Source organism: Prinia subflava, chromosome 12, assembly GCF_021018805.1.
Source record: "Prinia subflava isolate CZ2003 ecotype Zambia chromosome 12, Cam_Psub_1.2, whole genome shotgun sequence".
NCBI lineage: Eukaryota > Metazoa > Chordata > Aves > Passeriformes > Cisticolidae > Prinia > Prinia subflava.
In genome coordinates, this window is record NC_086258.1 from 16,833,071 (window position 1) to 16,859,171 (window position 26,101).

Here is a 26,101-nt window from a genome sequence, read left to right on the forward strand (position 1 = left end):
CAGTGCTGTGGTGCATCCCTGCAGCCGTGCTCCTCCAGGACTCTCTGATCACATTTCTGTGATCACTGCTGGATCACAGCTCTTTCCTGGGGGAGACACAACCAGCTGGAGTACATTTGGCCAGCACAAGCCATTAGTAGCTCTCCCAGCATGATGCACTACTCCTTAAGGTCTTCTGTTTGTGCAAGGAAGATGCTGACTTGTTTCACAGTGGGAAAAGGGAGTATATATATATTTTTTCATTATCAAAAACTGGCCATTTATCAAATATTAAAATGGAGGGATGCATGCTGACCAAGTACAGTTGTGTTTGGTGTAAGGTGCAGATTGCAGGACATGAGTCTGCCTGGCTGCTGCTTTTTCCTGTTAAGTCTCCCTCTTCTCTGCTTACCACAAGCTGCATGTCCAGACCTGTCTTGTCCATCCAGCCCCGTGTACGTGCAGCTCTCACTTGTGTGCAGATGCAGTGTAGGCATGCCCACAGCTGCTCTGCATGTCAGAGCAATCACTCTCTGCTTGAAGTGTGCCCTTGACATTTGGATTCTTGTTTTCTTCCTTTCAGACAGTAGAACTTGTGGATCAGCTGCTTCGGAAAGTGGATCCTGCCAAAGACAGGGAACTGTGGGTAAAAGAACACAAAACTGGAGATATCCGACCTGTGGACATGGAAATATAGACTGATCTATAGTTGGATATGACGAATCCACTGAATTTAGCAGGCTAACGTTTGTTTTTAAGGGTCAAAAGAGCATAGGGAAAAGGTTGTTTCACTACCAGACAGACACCTTGTAATTTATGCCTGTATGGGCTATCTCTGTTCCATTTAGTCATTACAATGGTCCTCGTTGTGCTAAGCCTTAAGCACCAGACATTCCAGGGTGAAAAAAACAGATGTGTGCTTCCCACCAGAGGTTCCCAATTGCACGCAGCTTCCAGGAGAAATCTGCTTCCTGGCACAGAAAGTGCTCTGTTCTTCAGTGACTTTGTGCTCCACCCCTTGCATGACTTTCTCTATCCAGTATGTTAGAACAACCACGCAGAGAGCCTCTGGCCAGCAGGGAGATCACTGAATATGATGCAGGAGGCAAGGAAGTGCTGATCATGAATCCCAGGTCTATCACTGACTGCTCTCATGGCCATAGGCAAGTCAATTAACTTTCCTGGCTCCCCCATTTATAAAATCTGTGGATCTTGCAGCGGTGTTGTGTGAATACGATGCTTTCATATAACACTTCCAGCATGGCAGTGAAGTGATGGCCCTTCTCCCAAAATCTATGGAGAAGATTCCTGTTCTTCCTGTTTTATACTCCCTCTCTCAGGGATACATAAACCCATTTTCATGATTTCTGTTGTCGGCCAGTCGATAAGTTTGAAAGTGTTACCATCACAATTTTTTATCAGGAAAGACTTGGTTGTACTATACCTACCTCATTAGCTGTCAGAGTGCCCTCAACGACAGAAGGAGGTCATATTCCAAGGAATAAATGAGATGTTTAAAATCTTTCCTGCTCATGCAAGGTGTTTTTCCACAGAATCTCCTTAAAGATAGTCCTCTAATAGTCTACTTGGGATTCAGGGTTAAATTTCCTTTGTTTGTTTCTTCAGGTGAATATCACAGACTTTAGGTATTTTAATTACTGGGTTTGTCCCGCTAAATTTTGGCTTTTATCTTTTTGGAGCCTGATTTTCAAAGGTGCCATGAATATGTGATGCTAGATTGCATTCAGTGTAGCTGTAGGTGCCCAGTACTTCTGTACCATCAGAGTCTTAACCTGAGGTTTTTTTCTATGTTACCCTTATTGCAAACCACCAAAAATTCAACACTGCTCTAAGCAAATAGTGTTATGTAGTTTGGAGACTGGTTTTGAAAAGGTATTTATTTTCTTCTGCTGTTATTCTGATTAAGTATTCACTGTTGCTGTTACTATATTTTTTTCAGCATGTCATGCAATGCAAAGATTCTTCAGATTCTTGCTTTAGATCCAGGAAAAATCTTGATTCTCACCACTGTGGCCTTTACTGAGTGTTTACTGTGGTCTTAGCTACAATATCCCAAACCATACTAATTCATTTGATCCACAGTTTTGCTCCATTTTATCTCACTGTTGCTGTGTTTTTCTCCCCAGCCCCAGAACTGCATCCTTCTTTTGTTCTAGTGCTATTCTAGGCTTTTGTTCAGCATCCTCTGAATGCTGTGAATAGATCCTTGGGAATCAATATCCCTCTTTACAAATACAAACTGAGACACAGCAAAGTCTTACCTGAAGCATGTTTATAACATTGCTGCAGTGGTTATTTTTCTGGTTTATTATTTCCAATCAAATTCTCTTGTGTTTTTCTATTGCTCCTTTTTTTCAGCCATCTCTTTACTCATACAGCTTCATTCCTGTCTTGCAGATGCCTTCACAACCCACTCCTCTGCTGCTTCATTAACCTTTATAAACCTTTAGCATCCTTTGCATGTTGGCAGTTGCAGTGTCACGACTGCTGCAGGCTCAGGATTGCTCCTGGTGGGACATTCCCTGTGCTGCACTTCCCCTGCTCAGCTGGGAATTCGGAGCACAGTTTTATTCTTGGTGTTGGAAGGCTCCCTGTGACATGAGCCTCACCTGAGTTCCTGCACAGACCCTGCAACACCAGTTGAAGTGTTTGGTTTGCTTGAGTGTCCTTGAGCTTAGAGAGAGCCTCCCTGGAATTCTCTTCTCCTTCCCTTCTTCCCTCAGGCAGGGCAGTTGATGATCTCTCCTTTTCAGTCTTTCTACTGATTAACTCACTGTCTTACTCATTTTTGGCCATTTCAGTGTAGACTTCTCCTAACTCTTACCTTGCACTTCAGAGGACAGGCACTTTCTTATTTTTTAAGCCACAAATGCAGGTTGGACTTTCAAAACTTCAGTGGCCAAAATAACCTGAATAGGTGAAAGCTGCATTTCAGGCTGCCCCTGTTCTAGGCTGTATTGTAAATTGAAATGAGCAATCTTGACAATGCCTCAGCACATTCTTGTTTTGATTGCAAAACAAACCTAGTTGTGCACTTTATACCATATTCTCCTTAATAAATACCTGAAATACTCTGTTAGCAATTAGTCTTTATTTTTCCTCTTTCTTTAAAGAAGTTTATTACTTTATCTATTTTGGACTGGATATACTGTCCATTAGCACAGGTTTCTCTGGACACTGTAATGTGTTTTGGTTCCTCTGCTAAGGTCTATTTATGCTGCTCTAAATGCGTAGTTGGCGGGTTTTTTGTTGTTTTTATTTGTTTGGGGTGTTTTTTGTTGGGATTTTTTTTTTACTTTTGGTTTTATTTCCAGAGATATTTCCTGCTACTAGTTCTTGGTCCATTTGAAATGTTTCAGGGATGTGAGTTGCCCAGAGCAGTAATTCTCTTGGTGGAGTCTGTATCTCTTTTCCCCTTCAGTAACCAGAGGAGAGCACAGGTACCTGGCTGTTGATTTTTCCCAGCCCCAGGAGACTCTGGGTTCTGTCCCCACAGGAGAGATGCTTCATCCACAACACCTCCACCTGTATTCAGTGCAAGTTTTGCTGTTGCTTGTAAAGAGTTTTCAACTCATTTCTTTCAAAAGATAGATGGATTCCTCCTTGATATAGCACTGCAGATCAGGGTTACCTGGCTCATCCCCTTCTTTGACTGATGGATTTTGGATAGGGTGATGTCTTACAGGTCAGAGCATGCTGGAGTTCTCTTGCTTCTAACAGGCAGCATCTTCAAGGAGGGTAATGGCACTTTTAAAGGAGATCAAAGGTAACTTTGGGACTTGGAACATTGCTCTGTTTGTCTTCCACTGAGTTTCAAAAACGCAGTGGAACCCAGTCTGTCTTCATGCTCATCCCAAACAGCTGCTTCTCCAGAGCAGGATCAAACTTGGTGTTTTGTTAGAATACTGTCATGGGTGGATGCTGCATGATGCTGCTGCAGTGTGACTGATTAATGGAGTCCCAAAGTCTCTTACCTCCAGCACTGGGCTGAGGCATCATCTCATCTCATCTGGCAGCTCACACGCCTGCTGTGAGTTTGTGCTGGTTTAGTAACTCTGGGGATCAGATTGGCAGGGTTATCTCCCATCTCTGTATTATCTCCCATCTCTGTATGCTCTGAGCTCACAGAGCAGGTCAGTTCTCAATTAACACTTTTGCTTTCACTGGTAGAGGTAGAACAAGGGGGAATTTTCCTCTGGCTTAGCAGGGAGCTCTGCTTGCCCAGTTCTGTTAAGACACCCGTGTTTTGGGAGTGCTGCCACACCTGTGAGCTGCCTCCTGGTCTGGCAATGCTGTCACACACTTGTCCTGTGCTGGAGGGCTCTCTGGCCATCTCCATTTCAGCCAGAGCCTTTTGGCCCTTCTCTTAGCAAAAAGGCTCCCTGAATTCCATGGCTTCACATCTGCTGGGTGTCCTGACCCCCAACAGTGCCAGAGCTGGTGAGGTGCTTGCCATACAGAATGAGAACTTTTTATTCATCATCCAGACCTTCCTGCCTGTGTCTTCAAAGCACAGTTGAAAATCTTTCTCTCTAAGGTATTCTTTCAGCTTATTTCCTATCAGAACTCATTGTGGATCCAGTGCTGTTGGCTGATTCCTGTTGGAGTTGATGAGCTGAAAGCAGTCAGTCCTTTACCACATGGGCCAAGTTCACTTTTCTCCCATTAGCAGCAAGATTCCAGTTTCTTTCTTAGAGCAATATTCCAAAATGGCCTAATTCTGAGTTTGCCAACTCGCTCCAGATTCAGCCATCTCTGTAACTCACACTTGTTCGTCACTTCTATGTGTTGAACATCTTCTGAAAGACTTTGGTTGCTCCCTTACAGGGACCTTAGTTCATAATTGGACACTGGAATTGTAGAATATAGCTTTAATTTTATATTTTCTTTAATTTTAAAATACTGTAACAGCAGTGAAAATGATACAGAAATCCCTGTTATGTTTCTAGACCCCCTTTCCCCCTGTGCAGCCCCTTCTGAGCTGCTGGGGGGCAGCTGTGCTCCCCCATTATTGCACAGGTAAACACTGAAATCAAACTTCCTTGAGTGCCTGACAGGCAGCATGCAAACTTGTGCACTGCTTCTTTTTCCCTTTATGCAGATTTTTTTGTTTATTTGCTTGGTTTAGTTTGGATATTTTTCCCCTAATAGGAATTTTCTGTGAAGCAGTCACAGGAAATTTCTATATGCTTAGAAGTCTTAGTTTCTCAGGCTTTGTTAGAAATTTCTAGAATTCTCCCTGGTTTTAATGTCATTATTTAAATATTGGCTGCAAGTTAGGCTTGTTATAGAGAAATTGGCATGCCTCACTTGTTCCTTGGAAGTGCTCAGCACTCAGAGATTTCTTGGAATACAACAGGGAGCTGAGAGATAAGACTCTTTGAAAATCAGGCTAACAAACAGAAATGCACAAGCCTCTTTTTTCCTTCCTTGTACTCAAGTACATGGATAAAGCAAATATTAAGAAATGAGAAATAATTAAGGTGTAGTTGCTCTCTGTGCAGCTCCAGGAGTGTTCCTGTGTGAGGCTGCAGTCAGAACACACCTCTGGAGTATGGAGCCACAGGTGATGGAGCTGTAAAAACTCAAATCCATGGTTCAGTGACAAAGGGGCTCTGCCCATCTCATTCTTCAGTCACACACAGGGAGAGAAAGGGCACTGCTTAGCCAGGTGGGTCCTTCACTACCAAGCACCTTAAGAAATCCAGACAAGCACTTTGAAGGTCCCCCTGGAATGAGTAGATGTGACTTCTTGATGTGATTATTTGATGTTTCCTTCTGAGCTGAAAACAGATTTACTGTTTCACAGTATCTGGTGTGCTGTTGCCCACTGGTGCAGCCTGCTGTGTCTGTTCCCAGAGATGGCAGCAGACTCCCGTGTCCTGAGGGCAGGCCTGGCCACCCTGACATTCCTCTCATTTGGCAATTACGTCTTCAAAAGACAGTGTTAAAAAGGCAGTTTTCAAAATAATGAGCTTTTCAGTTCCCAGACCTCTCTGGAAAGCCTGCGGGCTTTTTGCTGCGCAGTGTGTGTTGAAAGAGGAGAGTGGCGTGGCAGAGGCTGCTGAGGCACTGGCTCTGCTGTGTGGACATTGCTCCCACCCTCTGCCAGGGATGGGAGCAGCCCTCAGGCATCCTGTGTGCACCAGAGGAGCCTGCTGGCCACCTCTGCCTTCTCCAGGTGGGCACGAGTCACAGGTAAATCCAGATAAGAGCACACACATCAGGCAGGAGGGTCCTTCCCTCATCTCTCAGACCCTGAGGGGTGCTGCTGATGATGAATAAGGCACCCATCACCCTCCAGTCCTGCTCAGCACTGAAAATCAGTGCTGGGAGGTGTCTGCTGCTCGATGAGAGCTCCCACCTCACACCTGGCTGCACCCACAGAGGACCAGCAGGTGCCAGTGCTGCCCTGGCACTGCAGAAGGGGCTCTGGCATTTGGCTGCCCAAATATTCCCCAGCTCCAGGGGCCTGGGGCACACAGCCCTGCTGTTGCACAGTGGGAATGAAGTCTTTCCTGGCAGCACATCCTGGTCTTTTCCTGAGAAGTGTTGTTGTAAGAATAACACCCGTTTGCTTTGTCTTACAGTAGATTTTATTCATATGAGTGGTGCATCTTTCAACTCTTTACTTTTCTCGCTCTGTTGTTAATGTAGTCAGCCCTTCATCAGTGAAATACAACACCTTTCAGGACCTTTAATTTTGAAATTTCATAGAACATATCTGTCACTTCAATGTGCTGACCAAACTTCATGCTTTTGGGTGTTTTCTGAGAGTTTGAAGAATTTCTTTGCAGATATTATTTTGGGTTTTATTTTGAAATTTTTTATCAGCCAGCAGGTTTGGAAGTGTAATAATTTCTTTTTGTGGTAGCCACAGTTTCTTTTTCCTTCCTGGATGTTTTTTCTGAAGGGACCAACACATAGCACAATTCAATTTAAATTTCTAATCCCATGCATTCCTCAAGGCAGAAACCTTTTGTGCCTAATGATGCATCTGAGTCTAAGAACTGTACATGGATAAAATCTTTCAGAGACCAATTAAAAAAAAAAAGTCTTAGATTAACCACAAAGTAATCACAGAATAAAAATCACATATAGATTTGAGACATTCAAATTTAATTCCCTCAACTTACATTAAGTTGAACTATTTCAGGTGTGTCGTAAGAGACAAACTCAGTGGATATTCAGAACAAAAGCTTTCCAGCTGCTCTATCCAGGTTCAGTGAGTGGACAGGACTATAATTTTGAATATATCAGGACTATAATTTTGAATATATGCAGTCTTTTAGGGCTACTGATTTAACAGGTTAACTGAGTAATGGCTTGTATCACAACCCTATTAAAATTCTGCTAGTAGATCCCCTTGAAGTGCCTCTTTAAACAGTATCTGCTACAAGCATGTGAAAAATACACAGATTCACCCCACAAATTGCCAAACCTCAGGAGCAGCCACTGTGCACTGATCTGTGCAGGATTCTCAGCCCCTTCCTTGCTCTGACTGTGCACACTTTTAGGACACCCCCATCTCCAGCAGACCTGCCTTTGGCTCTGCTAAATTGCTGTCCAGATCAGGAATCTTAAGTTCTCAATGCTGAAAATGAAATAGAAAAAAATAAACTTTAAAGCAACTGCACTGAAGCTAATCTTTGGACCCATCCTTGGTCTCAGTAGAATAGGCAAGAAATTCTGCATAAAAGTAGTATGCAGTGATAATTTTGCATAAAAGAGTTGTTACACTTTATTGCATAAAATTAATAATAATTAATAATAAGAATAAAAGCCCAAAACTTTTTTTTTTTACAGCAATTGGGGAGAGGAAATGTTCTGGTCCTGGAACTCAAAAGCTGAATATGATTTCAGGGAATCTCACATCTGCTAACATAATAATCAAAGTTGTGTTAATCCCAGAATTTGGGAATGGTTGACCTGAAATCCCTTGTTCCTCTGGAGTTTTTTGATGAAATGGCTGAGATTATCAGAACAGCCTAAGGAATTTGGATGTCCCTACTCTTTTAGGTCAAAAGCACTCTTTAGGGACAGCACCCTCTATCCATTATGAAAACAGCAGGTACTAGTGTTGGACAAAAATATTTTCTTCTCCCTGGATGATTTCCTTGTTTTCTGCAATACAAGACAGTGTGAGAATTCCACTGGGCAGTTCTGCAGACACTGTAGCAGCAGGGATTCACAGGTAGGCCAGATTACCAGTCACACACTAAACCAGACTTTTCTACCAAAATAAAGTTGCTTATTTGGTCCTTTTTTTTGTGTAAGGTTTCCTAAATACTTCTAAATTTCTAGGAAAGTTGTCTTTTGCCAGTACTAACGACTTGTTCTTAAAGATGCTTAACCAAAATTTTATAACTTCCCCTAAATTTTGGCTGACTAGACCCCTTAAATAGTTTATTGATCATACAGCCTCTGTCTGGGTTACTAGTAAATCTTGGATCATTGTGGAAATTATGGGATGGCTTTTGTTCCCTAAGGACAGATGAAGGAATCACTTACTGAACTTAAGTTGAATGAAGAAAAGATTTAAGGGGCAGATCTTCAGCTCGGGTAAACTGGCAGGGTTCAGTGGAAGCTACTTGATGTCAGCTGTGGATCTTGTCCTTCAGTGTTGAAGGCATTTCCTATATGTAATTTTTCTGTCTTACTGTAAAACAATTTCATATGGTTAAACTGTATTTTCCTATATTGTTCTGCAAGTTTATATACACCATAGTGCTCATCTCATCTCCTGTAAAATAAACTGTACAGAGACACATTGAGCATGGAATTGTCTTTACCCAGTTGCTTTTTCTTCTCCCACACTTTGCAAGGTGCAGTTTGATCCAAGACATTCTGTGGGGTGCCACATACACATGGACTTTGTTGATTTTAGCTTAAGGCAGCTTGAATTTGCAGCCACATCACTGTAATCTTTTTTTGTTTGGCCTTTTCAGATCTTCCCATGATATTCACATTTGTAGGGTCCCTACAGTTTTTATTTTCAATCTGTTGGGGTTTTTTTCTGGAAATCAATTTAAGAAACACGTGTGGTTAAGTGGTTCTTGAGCAAACAAGCTGACCATGAGCAGCCTGAGAGCAGCTGCCATGGAATGGGTGTGTTTTCATCTTTTAAGTGATCTGGATCTCTTCCCCACCCAGGCTCTCCTTTACTTTCAAGCTTCACTTGCAGCTTGAAGCTCAGGTGGAAGCACTGCTATAAAACCTTTTTAATGAATTTTCTCCGTCAATATTTGAGTTAACTGCATGCTGACAGGTTTTCTGACAGAGTCAACATCAGGCCTGCCAAAATCCTGCTCAACACCTGCCTGTGGAAGGGGGATCAGAGCAGGAGAAGGATTTGTTTTGTGTCCCTGCTGTGTGCAGAGCTGAGTGACCCTGAGTGTGAGCTCAGAGCTGCACCCCTGGGCAGCACAGAGTCTGAAATACATGAAAGATAAAACTTAAGGCATCACCTGGGAGTCAAAGTTCTGCAGAACACGAGCCCCCCTTCCAGCAGGGTGTGACTCTTGGAGACAGCACATCCATGCATCTCATAAACCTCTGTGGAGATTATTTCTAAGAAGTTTTCCAGTTTTGAACTCACGTAAGAATTGTTTTCTGCATCCCCCTGCACTCTGTGCTTGTGCAGGGAGGTGGGAAGTGGTGGCAGAGCTGTGCACAGTCTTCTTGGAAAGGAGCAGACCCTGAAGGTAAAACACTGAAAAAGTTCCAGGTGAAAGCTCAGTTTTCACAGCAATGTCTTTGCACCTTGTCCAAAATTACCTAAATCTGTTAAAAAAAATCTCAGAGCTCTGATCCAGATTCTGATGCATGGTGCAGAGCAGCTGGTGAATACCCTCCACATGCTGTGGCACATTTAGCTGCAACCTGACAGCAGAAAGCACCTCCTGTTGTAGAGCACTTTGAGCTGACCTTGGAACCCAGGTTGGGGAGATACTGAATGAGCCATTTGCTGTGCTGCTGTCATGCCAGTGCCCAGAAAAACATCACAGTGAGAGGACCAGGCATTGGCAGTGGCAGGGTGGCATCTTTGCAGTCTGCAATATTTAGATGCAGAGCTCACGAGGTCTAACACCATTCTGCACAGGAATATCTGTGCTAGACTTCTGCCGCCCTAATAATTTAAAAATGAGCTTGGATTCTGCAATGTAATTAAGCCTTTGGCTTCTGAGGTCCATCCAAGAAGAAAAGCAGGACATAACTGCACCTACAACGTACCTGAGACACCCACAAATGTCTCAGGCCAGAACTTAAAGCAGTGCTCCTGGACCCATGGGCCAGCCCTAAGGCAGGTAAGTCCTGTTGGGGCTCTTGGGGGCCCTGAAAATGATCTGTTGGATCTCTTTTCATCTGTGTTGGCCACTGGACACACAAAGAGACAACTCTGCCTTGCAGGGCTTAGGATGGACAGACAGCCTGCAGAAGGTGACAGATGTTCATGATGATTTGCAGTGTTCATGGAAGGATGCACATGAGGCCATTGAAATAGGAGTAGACGTGGCTACTGCTGTGAGTCAATTGAAAAAGTTAAACTTACTCTATGTGGTGGGTGGGCTGAAAGTGTTTTTAAGCCTTCAGAAGTCAATGACCTGTGTTCTGCATGAGGCCCTTAGAAGTAAAGCTGTGTGTAAAGTAAAAGTGCAAAGTCAAAGCAGTTGGTGTAACTCAGTTCTTGTAATCTTTCCTGGTTTTCTGCACTACCACCATTTCTGTCGTGTGGTTTCAGTGAGCACAGTGGCAATTTCTGAACTGATGGTCAGATGGCCCAGGGAATTCTATTTGCACAGCTTACTTTGACCTAACCTCACACACAAGGAAAGTTTCAGCAGTCATGATCCTCTAGCTTGACTTAAAACACAGAAATACTCATGTTCTGTTTCATCCTTGGGGAAGTTACTGTCTTGGTCCTTATACAAATGAAAACAAATTGCAAACATGCACTGGTGAAGTATTTATTGTAGGGACAAACAATCCAACCTCAGTGGTCTGTGCTGCAGGCTGTTTGCACTGTTGTTTTCAAAAGTCCCTGAAAACAGAGGATGAAAACCTTCGGCTCAGATTTGATTCTGACTTCCTGTTTTATCAAGTACAAAACCAAACACTCAAGTCTCTCAGAGCTACAGCAGGAGTTACAATCTTTATTTACAGAGCTATGATTTTTTTTTCCCTTTTAGACTTAGCAAATGCTTTAAGACTGTTTCATTTGTCTCTGGTTCTTTGCTCAAAGAGACTGGGACTGGTTTTTTGTAGCAGCTGCTCGGGTGTCTTTAAGCTGAGTTCAGCAGCCAGCTTTGCTCTCAGGCTCCTGGGGCTCTTCCCACTGCCCTTCCACTTTCTGAAATTCTGTGTAAAAGGGAGGAAGGCTGGATGGCACTGTGGTGGGATGTGGAAATGTGGGGGTTGAGTCCAGACACCCTCCCAGCACTGCTCAGGGTTCTTTCCTGTTGGCTCACACTCATGGGAGTGCCTGTAAACTGTGTGCAGCTGCGTGTTCAAGTGCACTGAACAGCCTGGTGCTTGCAGCCACCACAGGCAGATGTGTGCTCAGTGCCTTTCTGACCTTTGTTGCTTTTCCTCTGTTGCTGAAACCAATCCATTTCTTACCTCCCAGGTCTGTGAAAAGTAAAACTCTGGATTAGGCCAGATGTTCATATAGCCGAGTGTCCTGGCATGGCAGTGACTAGTGAGCACCAGTTTCATGGGGAAGGGTGGGAGGAGAAAGCTGGGACATGAATTATGTGGAATACATTGTGATTCAACCCTAAATTACACTTTGATCCCCTGCTCAGGGCCCTTCCCCAGCAGTCTCAGTGCTGGAGTTAAACAGCACGGGACAGATTTTTTGCCTCCCTACAGATAGACAGATGGACAGTTTAATCAGTGATTGATAATTGATCTCCTGTGATATATTTCTCAAATAAAGTCCAATATATCCACCCATTTCCTTTCCTGAAAGGCAAAGGAGAAAAGAAAAAGCTGAAGAATTCTGCCTAGTGCCTTTCTGCTGGTTTTGTTCCTTTCCTTAGTTCTTCCAGGTGGTGTTTTGCATCCTCTTTGCTCAGCCAATGTGATGAATGTGATGCCCAAGGAAACAGCCTTTGAGGCCTGGGTATGTGGCAGCTGAACTTTAATTTCCTGGAGCTAATTGCAATGATGAAGCTCAAAAGCAGCTGCTTCTCCCTGTAGTTGTGTGTGGCTCCAAGGAATGACTGCAGAGATATCTAAACACGAGATGACATTTAGCACAGCAGAGAGTTTGTGAGATTTGAAATGGCAGGTGGAAAAAAAATAGTTAAAAACCCAGAAGGGTGGTTGCTATGGAAGTTGGGGAAGATGATGTCAGCAAAATAACATCGTGAAGAATTTTACAGATCACAAAATTTTCCTTAATGGAACCTCAGGCTGATGGGAAAAGGGAAGAAAATGCCAGAATCAAATGAAAAGAAGTGAAAGGAAGGACCACTATTATCAATTCCAAGGCATAACTGACAGATCTTTCCAGAATGGAATGTTTGTGCTTTACTGTCTGAGCCTTTGAGGCACAGACCCTGGCATGTAGAAGCAATATATTTAACAAAGAATGTAAGTACACATAAATAATTAGCATACAGTTGACATCTCTGGCTGTAGGAGGAGCCACTGTGTCTGGAAGGTTGTGCTCTAGGTGTAGTAAAACATAAAAGATTAATAGCCTGTGTCACAACAGATTATTGAGATGGAATAAACCTTATTTGTACATATCAGATCAGTTCTCACACCACATCCCATGGCAAAGCTTTTCTGAACCCCACAGGCTATTCTGGGCTTGGAATACTTTTTTTTTCTTTCTTTCTTTCTTTTTCTATTTTTTCCTTTTTTTTTTTTTTTTTTTTTTTTTTTTTTTTTTTTTTTTAATTTCTTTTTTTCCCCCTCTTATGCAAGTTTGGACAGAAAGCAAAATCCTTGGCAAAGCTGTGCAGTCAGGTTTGGGTGTGGGTTGTCTCTGGTGTCCTGAGGCTTCACAGACCCCCTTGTTTTACTGCATGGATTGACTCAGCAGGGTCCAGACTCCCAGGACTGTGGGGAGCCTTTATCTCCCACCAGGCTTTCTCATAAGGCAGTGGAAATCTGGGGACTAAAGGTGAGATTTGATAAAGAGAAAAGACCTCTTTTCTCTTGTTACCAGCTCTGCACAAGCAGAAACCCCTGGGGGGAATGATAAACTTTCTGTTGCCTGATAATTAGTCAGTGTGCAGATTAGATAAATAATTGACATTAAATGCCACTTGCAAACAAACACCAGCTGAGGTCAGGCTGTCTCCTCCACTCTTTGGTCAGAACAAATCCTGTTTCTTGTCCTCCCCATGTTCCTGTGTGTCCAGGCTGTGCACTTGTGGCATCCCAGGTGGATTTATCAGCTCCCCAGGCTTCAGTGTCCCTCAGGGGCTCCACAGAGGGTGGAAAGAAAATCCCAGGAGGATTCCTGACCTTCAGGTCCCCAGAAGGATATTCAGCTATTCCTGACTCTGACTAACCTATGTGAATTGGGAAGTTCGCTGCCGCTTTCTAGAAATATTTGGAAATTAGGAGCTTGAAATAATTCTGTAAAATAAATAATGCTGTATTCTTGCTGTTGTCTACTTAGAAAGGCGCTTTCTGAAGGAATCCATGTGATGGTTGTTTTTGTCTGGATCAGACCTCAGGCCAACAGGGCCTGCTTATATAACAAGAGTTGATTTTTATAAACTGAAAAGAGGCAAAAAACCCAAACACAGAGAGGAGAAAATGCAGCTAGAGGGACTGCTGGTCAAAACACAGAAAACTGGTTTCTTGACCACATGAAAATCTTTAAAATGCAATAAAAAAGTAAACTATTTCACTGAGATGCCATAAAATCTTATGATTTCAATGTTTTTAACACTTAGGAAAAACACATTCTAAACCACTTCAATCTCTTTAATATCTTAAATAATGGCTCTAGAAGAAATCAATCTCTTTAAAGACACAATGTGGGCACGTTTGGTGTCTGGTGTTTCCAGTGGCTGCTGAAGAAATCCATTGCAGTAAAATTCTATAAAAGCAGAATTCACATTCTAGTAAAATAACCTTTAAAAGCTGCAGATATATTATTTTAAAATGGATCAAACATTTACAGTTTATTAATATATTACTGAAATATACAACTTTGTATTGATTAAATAGGTTAACACAGAGCTGTAAAAGAAATACTTTTTTAAAGTGCCAGAAATATGTTCTTGAGCTAGTGCTAATCAAGGAATTGATCTGTTCTTTGCAATAAAAGAGTATAAATGCCACAGGCTGCATGGCTAAACCTTTGTAGCCTGATAAATAATCATAAAAAATATTGATAAGTTATATAAGCTGGATCATAGAATATTAACAAACTTGATTGCATTTCATAGGTCTCTATGAATGAGTTTGGATGAGTTTGGATGTGAGAAATGAAACTTTACCATGGCTCTTGTTAAATGGAGGAAGAAGAATTTCACAATACTCTTGTGGTGCTGTCACAATCCCATGTCTTTATCCATTTTGGGTTCCCTGGGAGGAAGGTGGAGGCAGCACTTCCCACTGAGCTGTTTTGTCTTTAAGGACACGTAAGGAAAACCAGAAGTCACAGTGGCTTGTGTCACATAAAAATTAAAATAAATTAAAATAAGGTAACAAAAATTGTATCAGAACATTTCATTTGAGCACATTCCGTGGAAGTATTTTGGGTTTTCATCTCATAATGACATTTCCAGCACTAAACTTTAGGTGAAGATGCTCAAAAATGCAAGCAAAAGCTGCTTCTTCTTCTTGAATTATATATATATATATCTGTTTGGTCTGGTTTGTTTAAAATCAGGGTGGTTTTCTTGAGATGGGGTATGATTTCAGTCTGTGAAGAAAGGAGTTTTCCACACACATCTCTCTATTTGTGAACCACTCCTATGAAAAAGAAAAGCTAAGAACTTCTCATGACGTGACTCAAAGCCAGTCACGGATGAAGCTGACAAAATGTGTCTCCAGAGCCTCCCATTTCCAGAGTTCATCCAGCTTCCTTGTGCACCTCACAAAACCAGAAATGCCAGCTCAAAGCTCAAATGCTCCATCCAGAAGAGCTCTTCTACTCCTCCACATGGGTCTGCAACATCCAGAACAGCAACGTTTATCTCAGACCAGGAAAAGCAGAACACCTGGGCTGCCAACTGCTCCAGCACTGCCCATCCTGAGCTCTGGGCAGATGAGAGGTCTGTCCCAACACTGGCAGGTGCTGTCCCATGGGGACAGTGTCACCATGAGATTTTCCTGGTTTGCTGAGCGTTCATGTTAAAGTAGAAGTGTGAACCTTCTCACGCTCTTTCACGTAAACAGCAGATTGCGTTTTATAAACATCGATATTGTTTTCACTTTCCTTTCTGAAACAGACAGGGTTGTCTGTCAGTCCCTTTGACCAGCGTGGTTGAGAGGTGGGAATTACTCTGTACAACTTCCTGAAGGGTGTTTGTAGCCAGGTGGGGTTGGCCTCTTTCACCAGGCAGCACTGACAGAACGAGAGGACACGGCCTCAAGCTGCGTCAAGGGAAATACAGGTTGGACATTAGGAAAAGGTTTTCCACAGAATAAGTGATAAAGTACTGGAATGGTCTGCCTGGGGAGGTGGTGGAGTCACCATCCCTGGATGTGTTTAAACAAAGATTGGATGTGGCACTCAGTGCCATGGTTTAGGTGAGGTCAGGGAACAGGTTGGACTCGATGATCTTGAAGGTGTCCTCCAACCTTGTGATACTCTGATACTGTGACACCACCCTCCAATCCATGGTCACCTTTCAACAAATATATAATAGCAAGTAACAAACAAAGGGAGAGGTTTTTCTCCGCTGCTGCTGCTCTCCCAAATTCCAAGCCCGTGTGTTGAGCGAACAGCGACATGAGGCTCCCTAGATCTCGCTCTCCTCAAAGACCTCCTCGGTGGTCTCCCCGGTGGTCACCTCTCCCTCGCTGCTGTCGGACATGCTCATCTGGGGGGGCCCTGCCTGCGCCCCCGTCCTCTGCCTGCCCAGCACCCGCTGCAGCTGCAGCTCCCAGGGGCTGCTCACCCGCAGGCACAGGCGCTGCTGGCTGCTCGGGGGGTGCTTCTTCCGCTTCTGAGAACACTTCCTCAGGTATTTGATGTTCTCCCCGAGGAAGCAGAGCTTGCAGCCAAAGGGATCTGCCAGCAGGAAACGCGACCACTGCTTCTGCAGCTCTGCTTTCACCTGAGGGGAGAGAAGAGGCACTGGGATTGATGCCTTAAGTTTTATCTCTCATGTATTTCACACTCTGTGCTGCCCAGGGTGCAGCTCTGAGCTCACACTCAGGGTCACTCAGGTCTCTTCACAGAGCAGGGACACAAAACAAATCCTTTCCCTGCTGCACACCAAGGACAACTTTCAGCCCAAAAGCACAAACAAGGGTGGCTGGAGGGAGGAACAAGAAGGATGGGACCTCCCAGCCTGGAGCTGGAATTGGACAATTAAACCTCAATATGCAAATGGACCAAAACTTATAAAAATGTAGGACCTTGTGACCTGTTATCCCTTTTGTGACCATTTTGGGTCCACCTTGGGTGAGGCCCTGGCCAGGCTCTTGTCCTGCCCAAGGTGTACCCTAAAGGCCTTTCAATAAATCTCTAATTTATTCTCTAGCTCTGTCCAGTCTGTTCCAGGTCAGCCTTCCCAAGGCATCAGAGACCACTCTGCAGTTCACTGACACAAATACTAGTTGTAAAATGAGAGGAGCTGCCAAGTTTTGAGCTTCCTGCCCCTTTGGGGTTTACCTTCCACCTGCTGCTTGTAGGGTAGGAACAGATTTGTTTGCTAAATCGATCTGAAGAGTCCAACCTCTTCACCCCAACTTAGGAAAGTTTTTCCTCTGCAAATCTGTGTGTGCGTGTGTTAATTTATTTCTCTAGGACTAAATCCTGGCAATTGACATGGAAAGTTCTTCAACTGAATTGATTGAAGAAATAAATAGCAGAAAAAATATGGAGAAATAAGACATTTCAGCTGACTCCCCTGTTCACAGCCTGAAAACTGAAAATTTCTCTCCCAGCATTGTGTCTTACCTCTCCATTAGCAAAGCAATAGAGAACTGCTACCAAGAAACCCTGTAAGAGAAAGGGAGTGAGAGGAAAAACGTCAGTGTGCAGGAAATACCTGAAGCTATAATTTAAAAGTGACATTAGCGTTAAAGCCATAAATATAAACAGTGTTGCTTAATGTTCAAAAAGGAAACTAGTTGCCTGCATTTATTTATGAAGTAAATAATTAATTATGAATATATTAAATAATTATGAATTATGAATAATTAATTAAATACCCAGTCAGTTGTTTTTGTGCAGTTTCTTGGCAAGTGCAGGGCACATTTTGTGCACATGCTGAAGAACAGATTATAAAACCCAGTTTTATCTTCATTTTGCTACCATGTTTCTTTTCCAAACTATTGCTGTTGTACTGTGACTGCTGCTATTTCCAAATGTGGTAACATTTTAAAAATGCAACTTGGTTTCTCATGTTATCTATATGCTTGTTTGTGAATGATTCTACTAAGATCTCATTTGGATTATTTTTACAAATTATTTCTATATTAAATGATTAGTGTTAGTTCAAAGCTCAGCTATATTGAGTGTTATGGCCATTTGGAATTGCTGTTTTCCATTTGAAACTGATTTAGATAAACACCTTAAAAAATCCTACAGAAACAATTTGTTTTAAACCAACTCCAAAATTATTATTTCCATTTGCCTCTCTCTGTCTGCGTTTGATCTCAGGCTAAAGCAGCTTACAGGCTGCATCTCAGCCTCACAGATATGCAGATTTATTCCCACTGCCTCAGGAAATGCCCTTTTTTGGAGTGTCTAAAGGCATCTGTGACACAAGTTCTGATTAGGAGAATAAATACTCTGAGTCCCAAGTCAATATTTCTATCACAGCTACAAAGGTGCAATTCAGTTGACAGCATTTAATTGTTCTCACTCATATTTTTCCAGAAATGCTTCTGCTTTGCCTAGACAAAAATTTAAATAAGAAATTCACATACACATAAGCTTCAACATTTTTCATTGTACCTAGAATTAACCAATAGCATTCTGAGCCTGCTGTTAATTTTCGTGCAGTCCTGAATTATTTAGAGTCATTAATTCCTTAAGCATATGTGCAGTTTATCTACCACACCAGTGGGAATGGGGACAGGAGAAACAGAAAACAGAATTGCTTTCTCCAAGTATTTTATTTCTCTCATTTTCCATGCTTCACCTGGATTATGGTAGGAAGATATAGTTAATCAGAGTTAATAACAGGTGAAATTAAGTAAAACTTGTAACTTAATAATTACATCACATAAATATATAATGTAGTATTATCTAATATTTAAATTTTTTATATATATTTGATTAAATACAAATTTACTAGCTTAAAAGGCAACTTTTTATGCAGAACTTCTCCCTGCTCCTGGAGGCAGGTCTCTTTTTTTGGGGGGGTGGAAAGTTCATGACTCTGCTGGGTGATTTGGGGGTTGTTTTGTTATGGGTGTGAACACTAAATTTGGCCTCACAGGCACCACAAACAGGAACAAGATTTAAACTGCACTCCTGAGCCTGCCAAGCCTGGTGATCGCCACTGAGGGAAAGGCAGAGACTGCCCAGGCCAGGAGCTGCCTCTGTGAACCTCCCTGGGCCAATTTCAGCTTGCAAACACCTCTGGGAATCTCATTTGCTGCTGCAGGACCAGAGCATGCAGTGCCAGAAGGGTAAAATCACACCAGAAGATGGAAAACTTGGCTGATTATTTGTATTTGATGCTCACTTTATATCCTGGTTTCTTTAATGCTTGCTCCTTGTTCTCCCAGTAAAGTGATTTTCACACTTAGAAACCTTTCCAGTGTGTGGGGACTTCTCAAACACTCGTTTTCAGAATTGCCCCAGTGTGAGTGAAAAGGGAGAATCAGAAATTCAGGAGGAATGTTCATGAGCAGAAACATCAATAGGAAAGGACAGATGCACAGCTAATCCTCACAGTTGTTCTTCAGTTCTACTGACAATTGCAATGTGATAAATTACTCATCAAAAAGCTGGGTTCTCTCCACCAGAAACCAGTGGCTTTTCCTGAGGGTAACAATTTCCATGCACAATTTCCATGCCAAGATGTTTAGATTGCTCCATTTCCTCAAGCAAAGCAGCATCATACCTACAGCAGAACTCCTATTTAGAATTTAATTTTGTGCTCCTTGAAAATGTTTGAGTTAAACCTTCAGCTGAGATCCCAGGGATAATTGTTTTTCTTTAACAAAACAGTTTAACTGCCTTTTAAAACTACTGAGAAGATTTACAGACTAAACAAATGTAATTGTGTACAGTTTATGTGCTTTTTGGCTAATCCCTTCATAAATAATGCTGCAGCTAAAAAAGAGAATCTGCAATAAACACTGGCTAAGATCTCTGGGTATTTTTTAATGGAGCTTTGCTTCTAAAGCATGACATGCTGCCAAGCACATGCATGTTTCTCTAAAAGGAATGAAGTTTGTGTTCTTTAGCAAAGATGAGTAAGCTGGTTTATATATCAGATTACTTTGTACAAGCCAGTAAATAAAATCTTCACTTAAAATGATTCTGTGCTTTTAAAATAACATCCAGGCACTGCAGCCTCTCCAAGTAAGGAGATGTCTAACCAAGGAACTCGTACTCCAACATTAAGATGCCTTCCAACCCAAATAATTCTGTGATTTTGTGAACACCATGTCAGCGGGCTCCTTGTGCTTGTGACTCTCCAGGAATTCTCTGCTGTCACTCAGGATGTTTCTCCCCTCAAGCTGTGGTGGAAATTTTTAAGTATAGCCTCAATAACAGTGTCAAAACACTGGTGCAGGCAGTGCACAGCACGGGTGCATATATGCAAAGGTTAAAACCCAGAATCATCATGAATTTTAGGGAAAAGTGCAGCAGTGCTCAGATGCCTTCATGCCTCAGGCTGCAGAGCAGGGCAGCTCTGTCAGGGCAGTGAATCAATGAGGAGCAGCCACTTGGAGCCAGAGAGATTACTCTAAAAAAGAGGTTTTGCTGCAAATAAAAATCTGGAAATTGCTGCCCTGTTGCCCCGGGAGGATCAAGGCAGGAAGATGTGGGTAAAGCACAGCTTTCCTGAGCAGGATCATTGGTACCATCTCCAAAATTCATGACTCAGCAGGGCTGCAGCACTGAAGGCAGAGGCAGCAGCAGTGCTCTGTGCCAGTGTGCAGCTCCTGCCCTGGCAAACTGCAGAGCAAACACTTGCAGGGAGGCACAGCCTGTGCCTGAGTGTCACCACTGAGCCCCAGTGACAACCCACTGTGGAATCTGGAATCTAGAACTGTTTATTGGAGTGTGCCTCCTTCACTGCAGCTGTGAGGGCACAGAGCCACATCACACTCCCTGCCCCACCTCAGGATTTTGCCTACTCACACCAGGCTAAGTCAGGGGGCCTGAAGAGCAGCCAAGTGCCTGAAGATCTCTAAAACACTCCTGACTCTGTGGGTGAGAAATTCTTTTCCATCTCCAGATGCTGGTGCATTTTTCTGTTCCATCTGTGTCAGGGGTCTGACAAATTTTCTCCTAAAACTCACTAAAAATTGATGCACTTTTGTGAGAGTACACCTAGGAGTCCACAGGGTCATTCTGCAGATACGGTGAACAAACATCCTTTAGAAAAACGGAGCCTAAACTTTGGATGAGACAGAGATTCTCATGGTTATGATTTTGGCTGGGAGTGTTTTAAATGGACCAATTTAATCCTGTTTTCAAGGGTCTGTGGTGAGCTGTTACCTATTACCAGAGGACACCTTTGTCTCTGAAAATGTCAGACTCCTTTTTTTGGTATTTGGGACTATCATATTTGAATATGCAGTTTGTGAGTGTTTTATCTTGTTCCTGCAACAGTAACAGGTTGGGCAATAATATTAAATCAGAATTCACCGTAACTGTGGTGAGCAGGAAATGCACATGGATCTGTGAACCCTAAAAACAATTCTTACAAAACAGCACTTACATGAAATGAGCTCATTGTCAGCTGAATGAAAAGCCTGATATGTCTTGAAAGTCCTTCCACCTGTTCATCAGTGATGAAGGTAAACACAAATTCGTGGATCCCCAGCAATGGAATCAGCACAAGTGTAGATCTTGCCAATCTTAAAAAGAAAATATATGATTATTATATTTTTTAAAGTCCTTGTTGCCAAAAAATCAAAAACTCAGAGACAAAGAAATCATTCCAAAAACATCCCCTCAATATTCTGATTTTGAATGATAGTAGCAGTTTTGTGATTTTGAGAATAATATATGCATAAATCTGTGGAAAGTCTAGTTAAAAGTCATGTGTAAATGAAATGTTTTGCATGGCACATCCTGGCCAGAATAAAGTAATGCCTGATTCTTTATCAGGCTACAAGCACAGTGCTAGAGGGTTTTTCTTTTTCTTCCCAAATTTCAGTGAAAAATGTGTCACAGCAGCAGAGGTCACAGGTGTGAGAGGAGGTACCTGAGAGCAGAGATCTCACTGCACTGAACAGCCCCCAAAATTCAGCACACAGGTGCTGACCTGCCTTTGCCTCTCAGACAGGGAAATGCTCTTTTCCTATTCTGAATATCATTCCAAATATTCTAAATATCCCTCTAAATATTCTGAATATCCATTCTGAATATATCTATTTCCCATATTCTGGATATCTGTTACACCTGGAGGTGGTAGGGACATCTTTAGGGGCAACTGACAAGTTCTTGTGACAAATTTTTTAAAAATGGGCCAGGACTTCTGTGCCATTTGTTCCATACCTGTATTTGTAGTCATGAAAGGTCATTTGCTGAGCTTTTAGCTTGGAAATCAGCATTCTGAGAATTTTTAAGAAGATGACAAAATTAACCTTAAAGGAAAATATGATATGGTTTACTTACAGCAAATGTTATGACACTAAACAATTAACTACTAAATAAATGTATAATTGACATTAAACATGTACAAAACCTGCCACCAAGTAACTGGAATGCAGCTGGGATGAGGCTGGAATACAAGCAGGTTATTATCACATATTAATCATGCAAAGTTGAGTAACTTAGCATTGCCTTATTCAGCCTGACATAAAATTTGATACATGATCTTCCAGTACAAAATTACATTTCAATTTTTTAATACAGATCCCTACTTCCTCATTTTTTTAAAAAAAAACTTTATCCTTTCTGTCACTTTATGTGTCCCTTGATATTTCTGTGGCAGGAAACTGTATCTTATTTGTTCCAAAGTTTTCAAGGATAAAAATGGCACTAATTACAGAGACCAAGGAGGGGAATAAAAAAATACAGGTTATATAATTCTTACTGCAATGGAAAACAACATTGGTCCTCGGATGATCCACCAGATCCCCATGTGTTCATTTGTTCCCCAGCACCTGGAGAATAATTTAAAGTGTAATTATTTTCATAGGGAAAAAAGAAGAATATAGAAATAGTTAGAAAAACATAACTTGTATATGTATTTCTAAAGGAACTTGGTGAAGTTCAGCTTTTTTAGGTGTCCCCCAAAAGAAATGAAATAAAAATAGGAAGAGTTTCACCAACAACTCTGAAGATCTTTCCACATGAATGTTGCAAAAGGTTTCCTTAGACCATAAACTTCAGAATTATCTGGCAAACTCAGTCTTTGAATCCACAAAACATGGCACCAAACCCTCAGCATGGAATTGATCCTGCTTAAATTATCTGTCTGAAACTGGAGACTGGAAATGAGTAAACTGGGAGTTGTGACCATGATTCTTGAGCTGCTAAAAAATATGCATGCTGTTTCCTTGAAGCTGTCTCTTTTTCTCCTGCTTTAACCTTCTGATTTATCCTGTTTCTTTCTGCTAATTAGCCAGAGGTTCTGCAGGATCTTGGCTTGTCATTTACAATTTATATGACATCTGACTCCGTAAGACACCAATTATGGTTTGGATGTTGCTCATTATCCATGCTGGCATTGCAAATAAAATCCCCTGGAAACCACAAGAAGTAAGAGGAGAACAAAAGATTCCACACATAAACCACAAAGTTCATGTGATGCCACCAACAACTGAAGACCAGAAATTGGTGCTTGCTAGTGCCTGTCCCTGTCCCTGATGCCCTCACCGAATATCAGCTCTCAGTGTCAGCAGGTTTTGTCATGAGCCTCCATTACAATTTACTTTTTTTCCTTAAAAAGTGGCAGTGAATACGAATTAAACTCAAAGTGTCTCCAAGGAAAGCACTGGTCTCCTTACTGCCAGGATGCTCTCCATGAAGACAATTTGCTTCATGTAAATGGATGAACATTTTAGGAACAGTGAAAGTTCATTCTATCCCTTGCTAAATGCACAAGTAAATCCTAAAAACAAAAATTCCTAGAAGTTTTTTAATGTAAAAGTACTAAAGGGAACCTTGAAAATGTCACAAGTGTTACATTTTTTTAATAGATGCTGTATAATCTGATAATATTCTGGTCAGTTCTTGTGTCAAGTACTGCCAAGGGCTTTCAGACAAGCAAACAGAAAGTCAGGATCCCAAAGAACATTTTATTTAATAACCTACCCAGTGTTCTCCAGTTTGGATCTGCTTATTCCCCAAGGGCCCACAAACAGGATTGGAACAACTGAAAAGGAAAGAAGAGAAATAGAAATGAGTCTATTCCAGCCAAGCTTGTAGAAGTGTGTGGTGCAAAGATTTGTGCTTTTCAGTTTTCTGTTTAGAAAATTGCTATAGAGGTGACCTATTACAAAGGGAGGAAATGAAGTTGCTGCTAGTACCATAATATTCAGTGATGACAACATACAGCCCAATATAAAGAAATTTCTTCTTGTTCTTCCCACCAGGCATCTGTTTCCTTATGAAACATTTCCCTGATTTCCTGTATCTGCAGCTCGAGCTGAGCTGCAGCCAAGGTACCACTGCTGACACATCTCCATTTACAATTGCTGGCTTCAAAACTAATGAATAAAACAGAATTCAGGTTTTTTTCTTTTTTCTTCTTTACAAAATATCCTCCACTGACTTGGCAAAGGACCACACAATCAGTGCTTGGAACCAGCTCTGGACTTACCCCATCCTATCACAATGTATGTCTGCAGCAGTCTTCTTTCAGAGAGAACCACAGTTATCAGTAATGTGTGCAGATAAATTCCTTCCACCAATAGCCAGAAGTAATTTGCCCCAACAAAGTAATGCATGAAAAACTGGGCAGTCCTGCAAATGATTACAATCTGTAGGAATGAGAGACCAGGAGTCATTGTGAATAGAAATATCATGATCTGCAGGTGAGAGCTTTTTCTGATGAGCTGTTAAAATAAAAGTCATCATTAACCCCTTGCAGATAATTTTCCTTGTTTTCATGGGCAAACTCCATTCCTATAACAACATACAAGAATAATTTATTCACAGTGGCCACAAATGAGATGATGTAAGTAAGTGCCAAATAAATGCAGAGATTTCTTTCTAAAGGCTGCAAGGTGTGAGTTGTTTTGCTTGAGTGGCTGTTTCTAAATATCACAATTAATATGTTTTTTCTAGTAATTTGAAATAAATCTCTTACAATCAGGATTTTATCTTGATTACCCAACTTTTCTCAACAAAATTTCAGCATCCAAAGCTCAACTTACAAACATCTCAACGCCTGATGCTGCAGGGCAAACTTCCAAAACTTGTTGTAACCACTAGAAGCACACATTTACTATTAGCTATGAGCTAACACATTACCTCTGGACTGAGGTATAAGATCCATCCAGTTTCATCATTTGGTCTTTTTGAGTAAATATTGTAGTAGACAGAATCTTTTATAAGAACTGCTGCAGCACGCAAGATAAAGGATGCAAATAAATTCATATGGATGTAGTTTCTTGTGCAGTGAAGCTTTCTGTGGGAGAAAAAAATAATGAAATAATGTATGAAATCTTCTGGGATATATCTAATTCACAGAAAAAAATATTAAAACCCGACAAAGACCCAGCAAAATGACTGTTGTGTTCATATTGTTGCCATTGATGGATTCTGATTGGAAATTGCATTTGTATTGCTCCTTAGAAAAATACAAGTTATTTATATGGAATCAACATAATTGTTTGGGTTGGAAAGGATTTTAAGGCCCATCTCATTCTATCCCCCCTGCCATGGGCAGGGACACTTTCCACTGGATCAGGTTTTTCCATCCAACCTGGCCATAAAATCTTCCAGGAATGGGGCACTTTCTCTGGATGACCTGTGCCGGGGCCTCACAGTGAAGAATTTCTGCCTAATATCTAATCTAAATCTACCATCTTCATCTTAAATCCATTCCCCCTTTTCCTATCACTCCATGCCCTTGTCCAAAGCTCATCCCCAGCTTTTTTGAGCCCCTTCAAGAACTGAAAGGCTGAAAGGTACTGGAAATGAAAAAATAACTTCCATTTCATAAAAAGAAGAATATGAGTGTAGGGCTCTGTACATTTAAAATACATGTAAATTTATACTAACCTGAGTAAAGAAAGTATAAGCAGAGCTAATACCAGAGAGATGAGAGAAAAGTAATATCCTATAGTGTACAACAGCTGTAATGTGGTGAGTAGTTTATGTTCTTCTTCCTGGGAACAAAGAAGAAAAATATGTTATGTGGGCAGGGGGACAGAGCAGAAACACAGCTCAGAAACCTTGGGGATCCCCTTTTTTGAGTTTCCAGGAGCCAGGGCAGGATCCTGATCCCTGCTGTCTGCACTGCCTTTTGGAATCCGTGTTTGACAAAGACCCTCACACCCAGAGGTTCTTTTCAAATCCAAAGGCAGTCCCAGATTATCCCCAGGTTCCTCCTGCACAAACACCACTTCTAGTCCAAATCACAGCTGATCCTTGCCACGATTCTGTGCACCAAGTGGATCCTGGTGGGTTAAGAGCTGCAGAGACAACTCACTGGACCTGCACACACGAGAATGTGACACAATCTGCACAGTCTGGAGAGTCAGCCCTGTCCAGAGCTATTGAAACAGCCTGACTTCTGTCTTGAGCTCAAAGGAAAAAAAAATTGAATTAGAGCTGTCTTGAGTGTCTTTGGAGGACAAATAAAAC

The 26,101-nt window shown here is 41.8% G+C and overlaps 2 protein-coding genes across 3 annotated transcripts in view; one reads left to right on the top strand and one right to left on the bottom strand.

The window, feature by feature from the left end:
- GAS7 (growth arrest specific 7) overlaps nucleotides 1-8,782 on the top strand; it is a 76,868-nt gene extending 68,086 nt beyond the window's left edge. For both annotated transcript variants that reach the window (XM_063410147.1, XM_063410148.1), the window contains exon 14: nucleotides 563-8,782. In XM_063410147.1, coding sequence (XP_063266217.1) covers nucleotides 563-676 — 114 coding nt within the window. In that variant the 3' untranslated portion in view covers nucleotides 677-8,782. The remainder of the gene's footprint in view (nucleotides 1-562) is intronic.
- Nucleotides 3,285-26,101, bottom strand: part of GLP2R (glucagon like peptide 2 receptor) — a 34,331-nt gene continuing 11,514 nt past the window's right edge. The window contains exons 5-13 of the mRNA XM_063410146.1: nucleotides 25,517-25,623; nucleotides 24,764-24,920; nucleotides 24,111-24,270; nucleotides 23,603-23,663; nucleotides 22,380-22,449; nucleotides 21,839-21,927; nucleotides 21,057-21,195; nucleotides 17,105-17,146; nucleotides 3,285-16,256 (exon numbers count right to left, since the gene is read on the bottom strand). Of these exons, the coding sequence (XP_063266216.1) occupies nucleotides 15,939-16,256; nucleotides 17,105-17,146; nucleotides 21,057-21,195; nucleotides 21,839-21,927; nucleotides 22,380-22,449; nucleotides 23,603-23,663; nucleotides 24,111-24,270; nucleotides 24,764-24,920; nucleotides 25,517-25,623 (1,143 nt within the window). The 3' untranslated portion in view covers nucleotides 3,285-15,938. The remainder of the gene's footprint in view (nucleotides 16,257-17,104; nucleotides 17,147-21,056; nucleotides 21,196-21,838; nucleotides 21,928-22,379; nucleotides 22,450-23,602; nucleotides 23,664-24,110; nucleotides 24,271-24,763; nucleotides 24,921-25,516; nucleotides 25,624-26,101) is intronic.